This window comes from Cygnus olor, chromosome 23 (assembly GCF_009769625.2).
Source record: "Cygnus olor isolate bCygOlo1 chromosome 23, bCygOlo1.pri.v2, whole genome shotgun sequence".
Lineage (NCBI taxonomy): Eukaryota > Metazoa > Chordata > Aves > Anseriformes > Anatidae > Cygnus > Cygnus olor.
The window spans coordinates 862,385-879,840 of record NC_049191.1 but is presented as its reverse complement, the minus strand read 5'-3'; the positions used below and the strand labels follow the sequence as shown (position 1 = coordinate 879,840).

At 52.9% G+C, this 17,456-nt stretch overlaps 1 protein-coding gene across 16 annotated transcripts in view; it reads left to right on the top strand.

The window, feature by feature from the left end:
* MACF1 (microtubule actin crosslinking factor 1) overlaps nt 1–17,456 on the top strand; it is a 143,068-nt gene that overhangs the window by 53,621 nt on the left and 71,991 nt on the right. For 12 of the 16 annotated variants that reach the window (XM_040535285.1, XM_040535290.1, XM_040535284.1 and 9 more), the window contains 16 exons: nt 1,896–2,048; nt 2,498–2,652; nt 3,134–3,260; nt 3,652–3,835; nt 4,419–4,588; nt 4,855–5,033; nt 5,228–5,366; nt 5,854–6,047; nt 6,208–6,370; nt 6,678–6,761; nt 6,961–7,068; nt 7,696–7,794; nt 8,005–8,160; nt 8,390–8,478; nt 8,930–9,065; nt 12,065–17,344. In XM_040535285.1, coding sequence (XP_040391219.1) covers nt 1,896–2,048; nt 2,498–2,652; nt 3,134–3,260; nt 3,652–3,835; nt 4,419–4,588; nt 4,855–5,033; nt 5,228–5,366; nt 5,854–6,047; nt 6,208–6,370; nt 6,678–6,761; nt 6,961–7,068; nt 7,696–7,794; nt 8,005–8,160; nt 8,390–8,478; nt 8,930–9,065; nt 12,065–17,344 — 7,416 coding nt within the window. The remainder of the gene's footprint in view (nt 1–1,895; nt 2,049–2,497; nt 2,653–3,133; nt 3,261–3,651; nt 3,836–4,418; nt 4,589–4,854; nt 5,034–5,227; nt 5,367–5,853; nt 6,048–6,207; nt 6,371–6,677; nt 6,762–6,960; nt 7,069–7,695; nt 7,795–8,004; nt 8,161–8,389; nt 8,479–8,929; nt 9,066–12,064; nt 17,345–17,456) is intronic. The other 4 variants (XM_040535287.1, XM_040535286.1, XM_040535281.1 and 1 more) reach the window with 1 other exon arrangement.

Below are 17,456 nucleotides of genomic sequence, written 5' to 3'. Positions count from 1 at the left end.
TCCACTGCAGCAGTGCTGCTCGGGGCCCTGTGTGCCTGCTGTACACGGCCGTGGGGCACAGGCTGTGCGTGACCCCCCCTGCACCGCCGTGTGCGCTTAATGCTGCTGCTGAGAGCTGGGCCTCGGTGGCTGCAGCAGGGTACAGGTCCTTGTTTAGGGACACTTGCCACCATCTTCCCGTGCCCCTTGGTAAAGAGAGGTGGCAAGTGCTGTCTGTGCGAGGCTGTAGGTAGAGATGTGGAGAACAAAACAACTGAGCTAGTTCTCCCATCGGTGCCTGCCCGCAGCTGCGTGGCGGTGGCCATGTTCTGCTGGTGGAGGCATCGAGTGGACCTGAAACCTGCTCTCGTTATGCTGCTGCTTGTTAGCAGCTTGCTAGCTCCCTCAGAGCATGGTGGTAGGAGGAGAAGCTCTGCTCTTTGCACAGACCGAATCTGCCATGAATCCTTTGCACCATGGCAGTGGGCGGTGGGTGGCAAAGCCTCAGATGGGGTTTGAAGGCATGGACAGGGAGGATTTGGGCTGTGGGTTAACCTCAGCCCTGATGGAAGGGCAGGGAGGTTAAATCTGCTTGTGAAGGCTGGTGGCTGCTTTGGCTTTACTTTTGGTGGACTCCACTGCTGTGCAGCATGTCCGCAGGGAGGCTGCGATGCCGCTGCTGGCTCACGATGGGTGCGTCAGCTGGGCCAGGGCTTGCTGGCCCCTATCCTGCAGGCTCGGGGGCCCGTCCTCTCTGTCACGGTCCCGGGGCTGTCCTGCTCTGTCCTGCAGGGTTTCCAGGACGTGGAGCAGCCCGCAGGGCTCTCTGAGCCGTGTTTGGCAGCCCTGGGATGCGGCCGGCGGGCGGGAGAGGCTGGTGCTGGAGAGCGTCCGCAGGGTCAGGACAGGGGCAGCTGCCCCAGCTCAGCTTTATTTCTCTTTCTTACCTAATGAGTTAAAGTTGTATTTCTTCCAATCATGCTCCCGGGGACAGGCACAGGTAGTTTATTTAATCATTTCTTCTTTTTTTTGTTTGTTTTTTTACCATTGAATTATCCTCCACTGTTCTTAGCACACTAACCAACCCTGAGAGTACAAAGCATGAGGGAGAGCTTCTTTTCTGGGATCCTTTTTAACCTTTGCAGCCAGATCAGGCTAGCAGCGACTAATCACACGAGCTTCCAGTGTCGTGATCCGCACACGTCTCCATCAGTGGCCAGAGGTTGTTCTGTGGGAGCTTTGCCACCAGCCCCCTGGGTCGTCCCATCTCCGAACCCAGCAGGGACTCGTGGGAGTCACTCACACAACGTGTCCCTCCAGCCAGCAGATTTCTGCCCAAATCCAGAGACCTGTGCCATCACTCCACCACTAGCCACTTCTCCTGAGATGTTTTACCACATAATTCATTGTATCCCCATTCCAGCCGTTGATTTAAACACGCCTTCATCCTTTGCTTTAGAAAAGGGAGCATGCTTCTGTGGTGTCTCCTCCAGGCAACTCAGTGTCCCTGGCTTCGGGCTGGGGCTTGTCCTGCTCTTTGCCATTTAAACCTCCTGGGACTTTCATTTTGGTGTATGCTGTGTTCTCTTTTTTTTTTTTTTTCCCCTTTTGAAAGACAGTGTCTTCTCGTCCTAGCAGCAAAAGAGCCAGAGGCGTGCATGCAGCTTGGCAGGGCAGTGGGAGGAGTAGTGGAGAGGTCCCAGCCCAAGCTGAACTCGTCTCCCTCCCACCTTTCCTCCCACCCCGTCTCTCCTGACCCCTTCTTCCCACCCTGGTCAGGGCAGCCGGCTCCTCCTGACGTGGTTGTTCAGCCTCATGAAGGCTGGCATTGGGGCAGGGGGTGCCGAGGTGCTTGAGAGAAACCTCCTCTCCTCCTCGTCCTCGAGCAACCCGTGCTTGGTCCTTCTTCCTGCCAGGACGAGAAGGAGCAGCTCATCCAGTCGAAGAGCTCCGTCGCCAGCCTGGTGGGCCGCTCCAAAACCATCGTGCAGCTCAGGCCCAGGAACCCGGAGCACCTCGTGAAGAGCACGATCCCCATCAAGGCTGTCTGTGACTATCGGCAGATCGAGGTGAGGCTCCGAGCGGGCTGCAAGAACGAGGCAGGGGAGCGCTGCCTGTGATGGTTTAGGACCAGTTTAGTTTGTCTGTCAATGACAAGCAGGAACGGAGTGGGAAGTGGGGAGGAGGGAAGTAGCTGGCTGGTTCTCCCGGAGGAGACTTCCACGTCTCAGATTTATTCTGGGCAGGAGTTAAAGTCCTTCTCCTCGAGGAGGGTGAGCTTCACCCACCTCAGCCAAACCAGCACGTGGGTGGCAGCCAGCTTTGTTTGACTTCCTAGCGCCTTCCTCTCCAGACAGTGCATGCGGAACTGCTGGGCAGTGTAATCTGCTTTTGCTTGATGAAATGGAGCCGTGTTCGTGGGGGCTGGCCGTCCTCTGCGGGACAGGGCTGGCAGCAAGGGTGGGCGCGAGCGGCCCCGCTGCTGGCTCTGACGGGCTGCGTGTTGGTGCCGCCGCAGATCACCATCTGCAGGAACGACGAGTGCGTGCTGGAAGACAACTCCCAGAGAACCAAATGGAAGGTGATCAGCCCCACGGGGAACGAGGCCATGGTGCCCTCGGTGTGCTTCTTGATCCCCCCTCCCAACAAAGAGGCCATCGAGGTGGCCAACAGGTAACTGGCTGGTCTCTGCTGTGGGGGAATCCCAGGGGTGCAGAGACTCCTTGCGCGGTGGGTTATTTACTTTTCAGAGGTCTGCTGTGCTGGGGGCAGGAAAACGTCCCTGCCTGGCGTTTGGTCAGCATGAATTGCAAGAGGCAGGGTGATGGCATGGGAGGAGCAGCTCCTTGTGGGAAGGAGCCGGGGTGGAGGAACAGGGGTGAGCGAAGGAAGGAATCCCTTGTGGATGTAGGGCTGCAAGCTCTGTCACAGCAACCACTCTGGTAGCTTGTAAAAGAGCAAATATCAGTTTGGGAGGAGGGATTCCTGGAGGGACCTCCTGCACTGAGCAGCAGGAGGGCAGGAGTGTTGCTGTAGGCTGGGATTGCTGGCGTGGCAGGCTGCTGCTTGGCAGTGGTGGCCGGCGGATGAACAGGGTCAGGGCTGCTGTGCTGGGGAGGTCTGGGGCTGACAGATCTGCTCCTTCCCTTCATAGGGTTGAGCAGTTGTACCAGAAAGTGATGGCTCTGTGGCACCAGCTCCACATGAACACAAAGAGCCTCATCTCCTGGAACTACCTGCGGAAGGACATCGCCTTGGTGCAAAGCTTCAGCATGGAAAAGGTACGGTAGAAATTTCTGTGTGTCTGGCTCCTGAGCTGCACTGCTGCACTGCCGGCTTTCCTCGCGTGGATGGGGATGAAAGGAAGTGTTAAAGGGAAGAGCAGAGACCACAAGGACCGGGAAGCCAAGGGTCTTTGACCAGGTTTCAGTGCATTTTTTCCCAGTAAAAAAAAGCATCAGCAGTTTGCACTGAACTGAAATAAGAGATTGTGGACTTAGCATTTCATTAGGGAGTGAGCAAGGCTGGAGGGAGACTTGAGGCTGATACGGAGGAGCTTGCCGTTTCTCCTCGGAAGAGAAAATACTTGGCAAATGGAGGTGCTGCACTTGGGAGGCTGGCTTCAGGTGATCTGCAGGAGGCTGGAAATGGACGTTGCTTTTCCGCTTGCAGCTCAGATCCCTGGCTCAAGGGGAGTGCCAGCAAGCCATGAGGAGCCTCCAGGCGCACTACGAGGACTTCCTGCAGGACAGCCGGGACTCGGAGCTCTTCTCAGTGTCAGACCGGCTGCGCTTGGAGGAAGAAGTGGATTCTTCCAAGGAACACATCCGACAGCTGCTGGAGTCCATGGAGAATGGTAAGCTTCACAGGGCTGATGGATTAACCAGGAGCTGTGGGGACTAATAAACAAAGGATTTATGGGACGGCTTCATTTTCTCATTTTTTTCTGAGCTGGCTGGATGATGGTGTGTGCAGCTGCTCTACTTATTCCTCCATCCATTCAAATGTTCAGCCTTTGTCCAGTGATGTTCCTGCAGAGCAGGCTTGGGCTTTGCATATTCAGGTTAACTGCCAAGTCCTCTTATCCTAACATTGTTGGAGACGAGTTTAGTCAGTAGTCGGGACACATTCTGAGCACAGAGTCCTCTCCGTGTTCAGTCTTTTAACAAAATGTTTTTGGCAGCCGCAGTCCCACTGTTCAGAGCTGGGGGCATGGCAGGACCGAGTCCCACTGGGGCTGGTGGCCTTGGCTTTGCCACGTGAGGTGTCCTGTGGCTGGACTCGTTCTTGGCAGTGTTTGAATGAGTTGACTTGATTCACTTGATTTTCCACCTGAGCTGAGACCCCCCAGCACCTCGGTGCTGTGCGTGGCTCCGAGGCTTCAGGAAGGAACTGAGCGGGGCTGAGAGCTGCTCTTTTGCTTTGTCTGTGATGTGCAGAAGACAAGGATGAGACTGTTGCCAGGACGTATCTCTCTGAGCTCAAGAACATCCGTCTGCGCCTGGAGGAGTGTGAGCAGCGACTTGTGAGCCGCATCCAGTCCCCCAGCAGCACCCGAGCAGACGGTGACAGCATCCAGGAGAACACCCTCCGCATCGCCGAGCAGGAGGTCAGTGCTGCTGAGAGCCATGGAGGAGAGGAAGCTGCCGGCCACTGCTTGTGGCTTGTGCCTGGACTGGCTTTAACTTCTCCGTGGTGAATGTGTGGGCAGTGGGTGCCTGCCTCTGCGTGTTTGAGGGGATCTTGCACAGAAAGCACGCAGGAAATCAAGCGAGCTTCCTGCTTGATTTCATCCCTGTCCCCTTCACCAGGACAATCCTGCTTTTCTCTGCCTGCTTGGGCGCCCCTTTCATGTTTGTTCCCTTCCTTCCACAGCGTGTGCAGGAGGATCTGCAGAGGCTCAAATCCGACCTGCGGTACGTTTCTGAGAGGTGTTACAGCTTCCTCGACAAAGCTCCTGCTGGGTCCAGCACGCCGCATTTGCGTTCTGAACTCGACTTGGTGGTGAACAAGATGGACCAGATGTACGGGCTGTCTTCCATCTACCTGGACAAGTGAGTTGGGACCTGCCTCTCTTTGTGGGTACCTTTTTGTATCCGTCTGCTACAAACCCTTCTTCTGTTCCTCTAACTCAACAATTTGTGTTGAGCGCCATCAGTCTGTGACATGTGGTGCAAACAGCCTCACAGTCAAGAGGATCTCTGCCAAATTTTGGGTGTCAATGTGCTGTCTCTCTCTGATTTGCCAGGTTGAAGACGGTTGATGTCATTATTCGTAGCACCCAAGGAGCAGAGTCTCTGGTCAAAGGATATGAGGTCAAGCTGAGCCAGGAGGAGGCCGTCCCAGCTGACCTGACAGCTATTCAGTCGCACAGAACTGCCCTACAGGTTGGTGTTGTTCACTTCAAAGTGTGCAGGGAGAAACCAGCCAGCGCTTTGGTGTTTGCCAAGTAGGGTCCTTCCCTTTCTGTGCTGAATTTATGTTGCATGCTGTTTTTCTTGCCCAAAATAGCTGCCAGGAAGGTTTTGTCCTCCTTATGTGATCCCCTATTGCTCTGTAAAGGTAAAGGAGCTGCTATGGCCTTGTACTTTCACTTGTAGGGCACAAGCTAATACATATGAACATCTTGGCAGCTACGTGTCCGCTGCCCTAAGACAGGGGCTGATGATCCAATCTGACTTGCTCCAAGCTGGCGACATGCTCCCCTCCATTTGGCATCTCCTAAGTCTGTAATCGGCTTGTTCTTTGCAGCTTTCTCAGGCTTTTCAGCTACAGGAAGCAGCGAATCTCTGATTTAATGGCAGCCTTAGGGGAAGCCGTGTGTTCTGTTTTCCTTGAAGTTAAACTCAAGCTGTCTCTTGCTGTTTTTTGAAGCAATGGCTTGGGGAAGTGAAGGACAAGAGCTCCGTGTTCTCCGTGCTAAAGGAGGAGATGGCAAAGGCGAAGGCAGTGGGAGAGCAGCTGTACCAGCTGAGGCAGGAGCGCAGTATCGACCTCGAGCGCTTTCAGGAGAAGGAAAGCCAGCTGTGGGATCGCTGGCAGAGAGTCTGCACCCAGATTGAGACCCGGTGAGAAACCTGCCCCCATTTGCTTTCATGATTCAACTGAGAGCTTCGGCCGGCTGCTTTACAGTGATACTTTTCCAGCTGGGAGTCCCACTGGGGACTGGGATATCCCTAAAGCCTACAGCAGGTCTTCACCCTCCTCTTGTCCCGATTCTCCTTTCAGCCACACGGAGCTGGAAAGCATCCAGGAGGTGCTGAGCGATTACCGGCAGTGCCACAGCACCCTAATCCAGTGGATCGAGGAGATCACCATCCAGCAGGAGCTGATGAAACCTGGGCAGGCGGAGGACAGCCGGGTGCTGTCGGAGCAGCTGAGCCAGCAAACGGTGAGACAGGAGCTTGAGATGTCTTGACAGCATGGTCACTGCAGTGACCGTGTCTTTTTTTTCCATCTGTAAGCTTGAAAATATGAATGCTTTAAGGCATGTGAAATGTGGTGGGGAAGACACTGCAGGCCTGAGCTGTCTGAGAAGCAGAGAAGCTGCTTAACTTGAGGTGGAAATGGGCCTTGCATTAAAAAAGAAGGAGACTATAAGGCTTCACCAAAAAGGCAAAGGACAGGGACTGAAATTCAGCACATTTCACCTGTGGCAGTCATCTTGACAACCATTTTTGCTTTGAATTTTGTCGAAGGCTTTGGCTGCAGAAATCGAGAAAAATCAAGCCAAACTGGACCAGTGTCAGAAATTCTCCCAGCAATACTCGGCTGCTGTCAAGGTATGGGCCCCTTCCTAAATCTAGGGCACAGTTGGCTGGGCAGAAACAGCCCCAGGACAGTTTGCATCTTGCATGCTCTTAACTTTGGGCATGAGCAGAGATCCAGCTGCAGGCAAACTAGCAGGAATTAGAGATCTGAGGGTGCAGTATGAAAGAAATGACTGCAACATCTTTCTCTCCACCCTGGTTTCCTTTGCAGGACTATGAGTTGCAGCTCATGACATACCGGGCGTTTGTGGAGTCGCAGCAGAAATCCCCCATGAAACGTCGGCGCATGCTCTCATCCTCAGATGCCATCACACAGGAGGTGGGAACGCGTCTGCGCCCCTTGCGAGTGGTGTGGGGGGCTCCTCTACTCTGAGCAAATCGCCAAGCAGCCTCTGTGAAATGAGCTCCTTTCTGCTGAACTCTCTGTATAAATAAAGTTTCCACCCTCGTTGTTTTTTCCAATAGCCAGAGAGGATGGCTTAGTGCTCTAAGCACCAGGTATGAAATACCTAGACTCCTGGGAACCCCTGGGTCAAATCCAGCAGGGTCAGCTCAGCCCTTCGGCCCAGCGAGGTAAATAACCGGAGCGCCATGCAGCATTACTGTGTGTGCATCTTTGGGATGAGCCCTTTAGAGACTGAGCTCCTGTCTGCTCCATGTGGATTTTAAAGATCCCAGTGGCCCTCTTTGTAAGAGTTGAGCACCTGCCCCAGTGTCCGTGACCGGAGTCTTCCCTTCGCTCCAGTGTTGTGCAGCATGCCGTGTGTGGCCACATCCCTCCCCTCCAGAGTTGCTGCATTTCAGTGGTGCTATACTGGGTCTGCGAGGTGCCTGGGGATCCTCCCAAGGGAGAGATGGTGCATCCATGTCGTGTACTGTACGGTACGTTGCACTGATTCACTGGTTGTGACTGATGCGTCCTGTTTCTCCGTCTGTCCCTTTGCAGTTCATGGATTTGCGGACTCGCTATACAGCTCTGGTGACACTAACCACGCAGCACGTGAAGTACATCAGCGATGCTCTGCGGCGCCTGGAGGAAGAGGAGGTAAGGGTACTGTACGGAACTGAACTCCATTACAATCATCCAGGCTCATTTCCTGGCACCACAAGGATGCTGCTTCACTTCTCTGACGTCCACCCTCAGCTTTTCAGTTCCACGTTTAGGTTGTGTCTCAGGTGCTGCTCCTGAGAGCCTCTCTGCCTCTGGGCAGCTGGGACCCCCTTGACATGGTTGTCTTTCTCCTCTGTTTTGCAGAAAGTAGTGGAGGAAGAGAAGCAGGAGCATGTGGACAAGGTGAAGGAGCTCCTGGGCTGGGCCTCGGGCTTGAGGCAGAGCGTGCAAGGCAGGATGGCTGCTGCCAGGAGCAGCAGAGAGCTGGGCGACATCGAGAAGTCCATCTCAGAGCAGCAGGTAAACACAGGGCCTTCTCTGTCCATCTCTGACCAACACGTGTTACATGTGCCTGTCCTTGTTGTATCACGGCGTTATTCTGCTTCCAGGAGAGCTTTCCTACATCTCTAATGACCAAAAGCCCCGAGGCTTTCTATGGCATGGTTTGTGAGGGCAACTTTGAGGCTGTTTGTTTAACTTCAACTCTTTTTCCACAGCTGAATTAAGCTTCCTTCTGCTTTTTCAACAGGCCCTCAATGAGGAGCTGGCTGCGAAGAAGGAGCAGGTCTCTGAGGCCATCAAAACTTCACAAATCTTCCTGGCAAAGCACAGCCACAAGTGAGTGCAGCCTGAGGAGGGAGGGAGGCAGGGGGAGCAGAGGGGGGAGCTGAGTTACCTTGAGGTGGGTGCTGGTGGGCTGGTGTCCTCAGAGCCCACTGCCTGATTGCCATTGAAAACAGTGCCTAGCTACATAGGAAAGTGGCCATTTTTCTGATCTGCAACAACTATGAACTATGAAACCTGTTTATTCTGTTGGGACAATACTAGTCCACTTTAGTAGTGAACTAACCCCGAATATTTGGGGATTTGGTCATTATAATGCAGGTCAGTCTTTGCCGAGCACAATTACTGTCCCTCATTTTCACTGTGCCAGGCAAAAAGTAGGGCAGTGTGAAGAGGAGACTCATTGTGGGTTTGGCCTTTTCCTTCATGAGAAAACTTTTTTCGTTCTCGGGAGCTGGGAGATGGTTTGTGTAACTTCCCTGAGAGTTTTTCCTTTCCCTTGCAGGCTTTCCCATCAGGAGAAGGAACAGATTTCCGCTCAGATCGCTGCCCTGAAGGACACCTACCAGGCGCTCTGCAGCGACTCCTCGGAGCAGCTCCAGCAGCTCCAGAGCCAGCTGGCTCAGGAGACAGAGCACAAGGTACTGGTCCCCGCTCGGCCCAGTGGCCGCACGGCACAGGGCCCTCCTCAGGGTGTGAACACGGTTGTGCTCGGTTCTGTGTCTCATGGCCACCAGCCACTCCTGCCCGTCAGCTTTCTTACTTGTATGTGATTGCCTCCCATCTCTTCTGTCCATGACCTGAAGTGTCTGGGCTGGGGTGGCCACTGGTGGCCGAACAGGAGCCATTGACCTGCTGTTGCAGGTCACTGAGAGGGAGCTGTCCTTTGCAATGCTTTCAGTCAGAGCTGAAAAAAGGTTGGCTTGCTCACATGGTGGGCAGAGGAAAATGGAGTTCTGTCCTGAAAGTGGTGCCCTTGGCAAGCCTGTCTCCTCAAGTAATGCCCATTCAGTGTTTAACCAGGGAGGGCTGGGGCTCGCAGGCAGTCCGCATGCAGGAGGCACATGAAGGTGGGTTTCTGCAGAAGCACGTTCGCCTCTGCAGCCTCGTGCATCTCAGGGCCTGGCGAGGGATTTGTTTGGGTTGTGCCTCGATGAAGTTGCCCTCCAACTGGAAGGGGACTGCGTTGTCCCACCAGGGCCCCCACAAACACAGGTTCTGCACTGCCCCCAGCTGGGCCCGCTGGGCCCCAGTGCTCCTGCCAGTCCCGTGGGGTAGGGGGGCTCCAGGCGCGTCCTTACTGCCTCTGTACTGGTGTGAGCTGTCCTCAGTCATTCACAGATATACATGTACGTGTTATATAAGTGTATATACATGTGTCGATGGATATATTTGTGTGTTTGCTTGCTGGCTCCCTGTACTCTGAAGCAACGGCTTACTCAGATCTGGACATGGTGTGGGTTTGGGCTGCTGGGTCTGTGAGTGAAGCCCTGCTCTAGCAGATCACGGGAAGACGGGGTAGGGCTGCTTATCTGAGATCTGTATCTCCAGCCTTCACTTACAAATACAGCATCTCCCTTTTGAAATGGGCTTTCCAACACATTTTGGCTGTCACCATGCAAGTCCCATCAGTCCCCGTCTGGCAGAGCGAGCCCGCAGTGCCGCTGCTCCGCACAGCAAACCCGCTCCAGGCGGTGGTCACGGCTCAGCCATCACAGCTTCGACACTTCTGCCACTGCTGCAGCTGAGAGAAGCCTGCCAGTGGAAAGGATGCTGTTCCCTTTCCCTTTTCCTCCTTCCTGGGCAGGAAAATGACCTTGGTGTGCAAGCTTTCTCCTGGGCTCGCTGGGCCATTTCCGTGCAGCAGGAGCGTGCTGTGGGGCTCAGGTCAGAACAGTTTTCACTCACTCTCTTGACGAAGCCCAGGAAAAGAAGCAAAATGGCACTATGGCTCCGCCGTAGATCCTTGGCCCACATATGAGATTATCACGTGGCTGTTGTGTGGTACAGTTGCTTCATTGTACAGGGAGCATGAAGGACTCTTAACATTTGCTTGCTGGAAACATCCAATTGTCAAGACAGAGGTTATAAAATTAAAAAGAAAAAAAAAAGCAAAGCAGAACGCGCTAAATTGAGCATGATGTGTCCCTGTACAGTTTGTGTTTCACGTCAACTGTTTTTAAGATTAACTGACATCCTTGCTTACAAGTTTAACTAACCCTCCGGGACTTAAACAAAACACACAAAGTGAAAGAGGACGACCTGTGTGTGGGGTTCTTTTTGCAAACAAAACAGTCGCATGCTGGACGCTAACACCAAGCTTTACACTGTGTGTGATACGGCTGAACTGCTCCATAAGGCTCTGTCTTTAACTGCTCAAGGCACACCCTGCAACTCTGGTAAGTAAAAGCCTTTTACTCCCCTCCCTCCCATCTCCTCTTTTATCATTCTCTTTCCCCTCTTCTTCTCTGTCTTTCAATGGCTTGTTCATTTCCAAACATGCATGTCAGAGTCTGGTGATGCTGGTGGGAGCTTGGTGTTTCCCAGCAGACCCACCCAGCCTCCGTGGCAGGGGGTGCTGGGGGAGCTACACGCAGCGTGGTGGAGGCGGCATCCTCTGCTGTGCCACTGCTCCAAGGCACCCGCCTGCCTGGGCTGTCAGAGTCACCGTTACCAACGTCTGAGGTCCTGGGAATCCAGATTTGCTCCTCCCTGTCCCGACAGAAAAAATTTAGTGCTTGGGCCAACTTTACGCCTAAACAGTGCAACTAGGAGAAATCCGAAGGTCCGGAGTGCTCTTACTCAGTGTCATTATCTGAATTCTTCCCCTCCCTGTGGGGGTGCCAGAAAGAAAAGGCCAGAAATACCAAAGTTAGATGGTCTGTTCCCAGTCTGTCACTGTCTCCATGCTGGGAGCTACAACTTCTTGTATTTCTTCCCTTGCCCTAAAGAACACAGCTGCTTCCAGGTGCCGGAGCAGTTGGGTGTGCTTGGGGAGCTGCTGTGCATGCCAGGGGCAGCGCCCGTGCTCTCGTGCTTGGCTGGTTGTGGTGCTGGGGAGCTGCTCCGTGGCACGAGACCCACGGTGTTCCCTGGGCATCCTGGCATTAAAGAGCAGGATTTAAGCATGGCAGGAATCAGGGTGGAAACTGCACTGGGAGAGCTTCCTAGGTACCCTGAAGTGACGTCTTTGGTTTTTTTTCTCTTCTGTTCGTACAAAGTGGGATTCATGTTGTCTTTTTTTTTTTTTTTTAAATGGAGTTGTTGGACAGTTTTGGTGTGTTTGTTGGTTTCCTTCCCTGTTTCTCTGTGGAGCATTAGGACCACATCTGGGTGTTGCTGCTTGCTGTTTTGCTGCATTACTGGTGGTGGATGTTGGAAGCATTTCGGTGCTGCCCTTGGTGATGGACTAGCTGTGCATCAAAACTCACTGGCAACCTGAAAGCTAGCAAATGCACCGATTTGTGTGCTGCAATGCCTTTGGAGTTGCACTTTGAACACTTTGGGACTCACTTTCTAGCCTGTTTGGGGTTTTGAAACTTTTTTTTTTTTAAACTGGTACCTCCCTAGATCTCATGCAATCCAAGTGCTGGAAATGTTTGATTTTGGTTTGATTCTTTTCTTTCTCTTTCTGTTCTAGGGCAACGGAGCAGTGGCGGGAGTGATCGATCTTGGCACAGTAGAAATATTCCCTGTCTTTGGTGCCATGCAGAGAGGTCTTATAGATCAGGATACTGGCCTCATCCTCTTAGAGGCCCAGGTTATCACATCCGACTTAGATGTTCCAGAGACCAGTGAAAAACTCTCCTTGGAGGAAGGTCTGGCAAGAAACATCATTGATCTCAGGACATTCCAGGTGCTGCAGGAATTGAAGGATGCTCTCCAGCGGGTGGACGAAGTCCAACGTGAAGGGAGGCAGCTCCTACCTGTCGCTGCTGCGATAGAAGAGGGGAGGATTAGTGAGAGCATTGGGCTGAAGATTCTTGAGGTTGAACTTGTAACGGGGGGCTTTAAAACCCCTCAGGGCAGAATCAGCATGGAGGCAGCTCTACAAGAAAGGCTCCTTACTCCCCAGCTTCATTCCAGACTGCTGTCTCACCTGGAATGCGGCAAGGATTTGATTGACCCCAACACTGCAGAGAAAATCAGTCTGCCAGAGCTCATGCACCGATGCATCATCCACCAAGAGACTGGACTGAGGCTGCTCCCAGTCAAGCAGCTGGCAGGTGGGATGGTGAGCTTGAAATCAGGCAAAAAAGTCAGCATCTTCCGTGCCGTCCAGGAAGGACTAATAGACAGACAGTTAACAGTGAGGTTGCTGGAAGCCCAGCTCTTTGCTGGTGGCATTGTTGACCCCAGGACAGGGCACAGGCTGACTGTGGACGAGGCTGTGAGACATAATTTAATTGACCAGGATTTGGCATGCACACTTCTAATCCGGCAGCTTCAGACAGGTGGCATCATTGATACAGTCACGGGAGAGAGACTTACAATTGACGAAGCTGTAAGGAAAGAGTTGGTAGCACCAAGGATTGCATTGGTGGTCCTGGAATCCCTCTGGTCCTTCATGGGGCTCCTGTGGCCAGAGACGGGAGAGATCATCCCAGTTGCAGATGCTTTAGAGCAAGGAATTCTGTCCACAGAGCTGGTTTACAAGATTCTCAGCAAGAGGCAACTCATTAAGGCTGTCTTTATACCAGAAACCACAGAGGTGTTGTCCTGGAGGAAAGCAGTTGACCATGGCATCCTAGAGAGAGATGTGGCGAAGAAGCTGAAATCAACAGTCATACCTGATGTCATGGCCAGCGTGCAGCTCGCTGGCTCTCCAAGCAGAAGCAGGAATGGCCAGAGCTCCTCTGGAAAGAGTCCTACAGGTCACAAAGAGCAAAGTGACCCTCTGCTAAGGAGTGACGACGAAAGGCTGATGTTCCACTTGATGACCCACAGCTACATCAACATCCACGATGGCCAGAAGCTGCTCTTGGTAGATGGAGAGTTGAACAATCTCACTAAAGCCCTCATCCAAACCCAAGAAAATGGATCCTGCGAACATGCGTTGGAAGGGAGTGAAGGCTTTGAGGAGACAAAGGCAAATGCAGCTCTTGAAAGAAAGCCTTGCAACGGTTTGGCTTTGCAGCAGCTAGAGTTTCAATTTGCTCCTTCAAAAGAGCAAAGCGAAAAGGTCCTGCCACCCAGAACTGCTTTGGAGAACGGAGAGGTGGTGATGGGACCTGGAAGCCGCCCGTTGGAGGATGCAGAAGATATCCTGCTTGTGGAGGAGCAAGGGCAGATTTACACTGAACAGGCTACCTTCAAAAGTGAGACTGAATCCAAACTTGGTAGAGAGCAAATTGCTTCTACAAGCAAGCACAAACATCAGGTAAAATTATCTGTGCCAGAACATCCCAGTGATTCTGGTAGTGGATTCAGAGAAACAGAAGAAATTATGATTGAGACTGAAGAGTCCAAGCCTATTATAGTAGGTGGAGTGGAAAATATCAAAGATCAGAAGAGGACATTGGAAACTGGGGCAGGTGATGTGAAAAGCAAAAGCCATATGTTGGTGGGTATTTCCGAAAGTATGGAGAGACTGGAAATAATGGCAGAGAGGTCTCAGGATGTGGAGGAACCTGAATTAGAGGTGGAGGACATTAGAGAGATTTATTTGCTAAAAGAGGAAACAATACAGAATGGCACGGTGGGAGGAGAGGAGATTGTGCTCCCTAGAACTGGAGAGGCTGAGCAAACGGAGAGGCACACTGAAAGCGTTGAAGGTGTATTGAAAGTGGAGGAAGGAGAGAGGAAAGAAGCGGCGGGTGATGAGTGTATTGATGACACATCCCTGCCAGCCCCTACAGAGCAGGATGAGGAGGACACTTTGGAAATGTTGTTAACGCAGCTCCAAAGTGGTGGCATAATCCATGAGCAGACAGGGAAGACTCTTCTTCTAAACGAAGCAGTAGCCTGTGGAGTGGTGCCTGGCCACACGGCTGTGAAACTGATGGAGAAGATGAAGATGTTCAGTGGCTTCTTCGACTCACAAACATGTGAATCATTAACCACCGAGGACGTCATTGAAGAAGGTTTAATGGATGAGAAGCTTCTCCAGAAAGTTCTCGCATCCGACAAAGCCATAAGTGGTGTTCTTGACCCAGGCAATAACTTTGTCTACTCTATCAAGGATGCTGCTGCAGTTGGCCTTCTGGACAAGGAGACGGCAATGAGGATCTTGGAAGGGCAGGTGGTTACTGGAGGGATTGTTGACTTGAAACGTGGCAAAAAAATATCAGTCACATTGGCTTCAAATCTTGGCCTCATAGAGCCAACTAGTCAGAAAGAGCTGGTCAAGCTGGAGAAGGCTTCCAAAGGGAAAAGCACCGATGAGGCAACCAGACAGAAGCTCATTAGCTTGCAGGCTGAAACCAGTGGAATTGTGGATCCCAAAACCAAGCATCCTTTGACTGTTGCACAGTCTGTTGAAAAAGGGCTCCTTGAAAAGGAAAAAGCATTTGAGCTCTTGACCAAGCAGATTGCAGATGGAGGAATAATTCATCACATGTCTGGAATGAGGCTTTCGGTAAATGACGCCATGAAGCACGATTTGATCAATCAAGATTTATGTAATGAACTCACAAAGGCTGAAAGCGTGTGTCTGCATGAATACATTCATCCAGTAACGAAGGAGAAGGTGCCCTTGCCCCAGGCAGTATCAGTAGGGCTTGTTAGTCCGGACTTCCAGAGGAAAGTGCAAGAAATCCAGGCCGGGGGTGGAAGCATTATCGATCCTGCTTCTGGCCAGAGACTGGCGCTCTGCCAGGCAGTGAAGGAGGGCTTGCTGCCCAGGCAGGTTGTGGAGAAAGTCCTGTCGTCTCCAGAAGTGAAACGAGGCATTGTAGATCCTGAGAACTGCATGCTCGTGCCCTACTCGGAGTTCATAAAGAAGTGTAAAATTGACATCGAATCCGGTCAGAGGTATTTGGAGGTCCATCCCTTCAGAGCCATCAAGGATGAGGTGACGGGGAGCAAGCTGACGTGTGCCCAGGCGGTGAAGCTGGGGAAGGTGGACCCTCTGCCCACGCTGCGGCTGCTGCAGGCTCAGGCGGACAGCGGGGGGTTTGTGGAGGGCACCGTCAGCGAGAGGCTCTCCCTGAAGGCTGCTTTGGAGCAGGGGCTGCTGGATGAGGAAATGGCCAAAGTCATCGCGACCAGTCAGATGAGGAGCGGAGGAATTGTTGATGCTAGCAGTGGAAAAAGATTGACTGTAAAGGAAGCTGTTGAAAAAGGCCTGATTAGCCAAAAATTAGCTGCCACTCTTCAAGACGCACAAATATCCGAAGGCAAATACGGTTCTGAGGTCCTCAAAGCAGATAAACCCCACCTTTCCCAGGAAAAAATGGAAAAAACACCTCCAGAAGAGGAAGGTGTGGTCCTCCCTATTAGCGCTGCAATGAAGCCTGGTGGTGCTGAGCACAAGGCCAGGTCTGAAGCTGCGAGCTGCGGCCTGACTGGGGACGCAGCCGCTGCTCCTGCCACATCCCTGGTGATGCCAAGGAAAGGGAAACCAGAACTGCTTCCTCAAGAAACTCCAGAGGATGGTGTCACACGTCAGCGACAAGGAGAGGTTGAAGTGGCTCCAGAACACCCCTTAGTATTAGGCACAGCACCTCTCTCTAAAGGGACAGTAGTGATAAAGGCTGCGGAGAAGGGGGTTGCAAAAAGCAGCTCCCATGTGAGAGTGGCCTGGGGGCAGGAATCGAGAGGGAAAGCAGCAGATCAGGGGACGGGGAAAGTGGAAGGGCTGGGGTTCGAGGAAGAGTGGTCGTTCCTTGACACAGAGGTGCCTCATGGTGCTGAGAGCGGTACGGAGAGGAGCAGGGAGGGTGTTCTTAGTGCAGGGGAGGTTGTGGCAGAGGAAGAAGGTGCAGTGAGGGGACAGCAGGCAGCAAGCCTGGATCAGGCAGTACAGGCAGCCCCAAGGGAAGCTGTTTCTGTGGGTCGCAGGAAGGAAGAGCTGGGCCCTATAATGTCCAGAGAACCCCCCAAGGCTGGTGTCCCTCTGAGGCCGGCAGGAGATGAGCTTGCAGACGGAAGAGCTGTCAGACACCCTGTAGGAGAAACCCTGAGACTGGATGCAGAAGCTGATCGAGAAGAAGTAGGTGAAACTGAGCGAAAACCTACCCAAAAACAGAAAAGCAAGAAAAAGAAAACAAAGCAGATTGGTGTCCCAGGGGACAGTGTTCAGCCAGAGAAATCTTCTGTGGAAAAGCAGTCCCTTCCTACTCCAGTATCCAAAGAAATTCCAGGGAAGGGGGGAGACTTTGTCTCAAGTGCTCCAGAACCAAAACTTGACACAGCCACCAAGAAGATTACTGCGGGGTTGGCAAAAGATGGAGCCAAGCAAAAGCAGCTGGAGAGCAGCAGGGGTGAAAAAGAGAAGAAACCAATTTCTGAGAAAGATGAAGCATTCCTCCCAGGGGGTCAGGTGCTCCCTGTTCTCCCAGAACAAGGGGAAGCTCTGGTGGTGACAAAACGTCAGAGCAGAAAGGGGCACGATCTCTCTGTGGCACTTGAACCGGAGGAGAGGAAGACCCAGAAAAACGCTGAGGTGGGAACCAGCAGCGAGGTGCTCACCACAGCCCCGGCATCAGGAGAAAAGCTGGATGAGTTAATTATCAGAGAGGAACCCAGAGAAGTTCAGGAAACCTCTGCAACCCTGGAGCTTGGAGAAAGCACCCCACAGGAGCAACCAGCGGAGCCCAGCGCAGGCCGAGCCGGTGCCCCTCTGCCCCCCACAGCCCCCAGAGAAGCGCCCCAGGAGAAGCCCCGGCAGCCAGGTCCTGGCGACCGGGGCCTGCTCTTACCCGTGATAGTGGAGGGGGAGCTGCTGGAGACCTCGACGGAGTCTGCGAGACCAGCCCAGGTGGGTGACTGCTTTCTGCTATTTCAGCATTTTTACGTGCTATTTGTGTATGTTTGATGTTAAATTTGTCCCAGGTCCTCGGTGCAGAGGAGAGCCAGAACGTGAGTCGTGG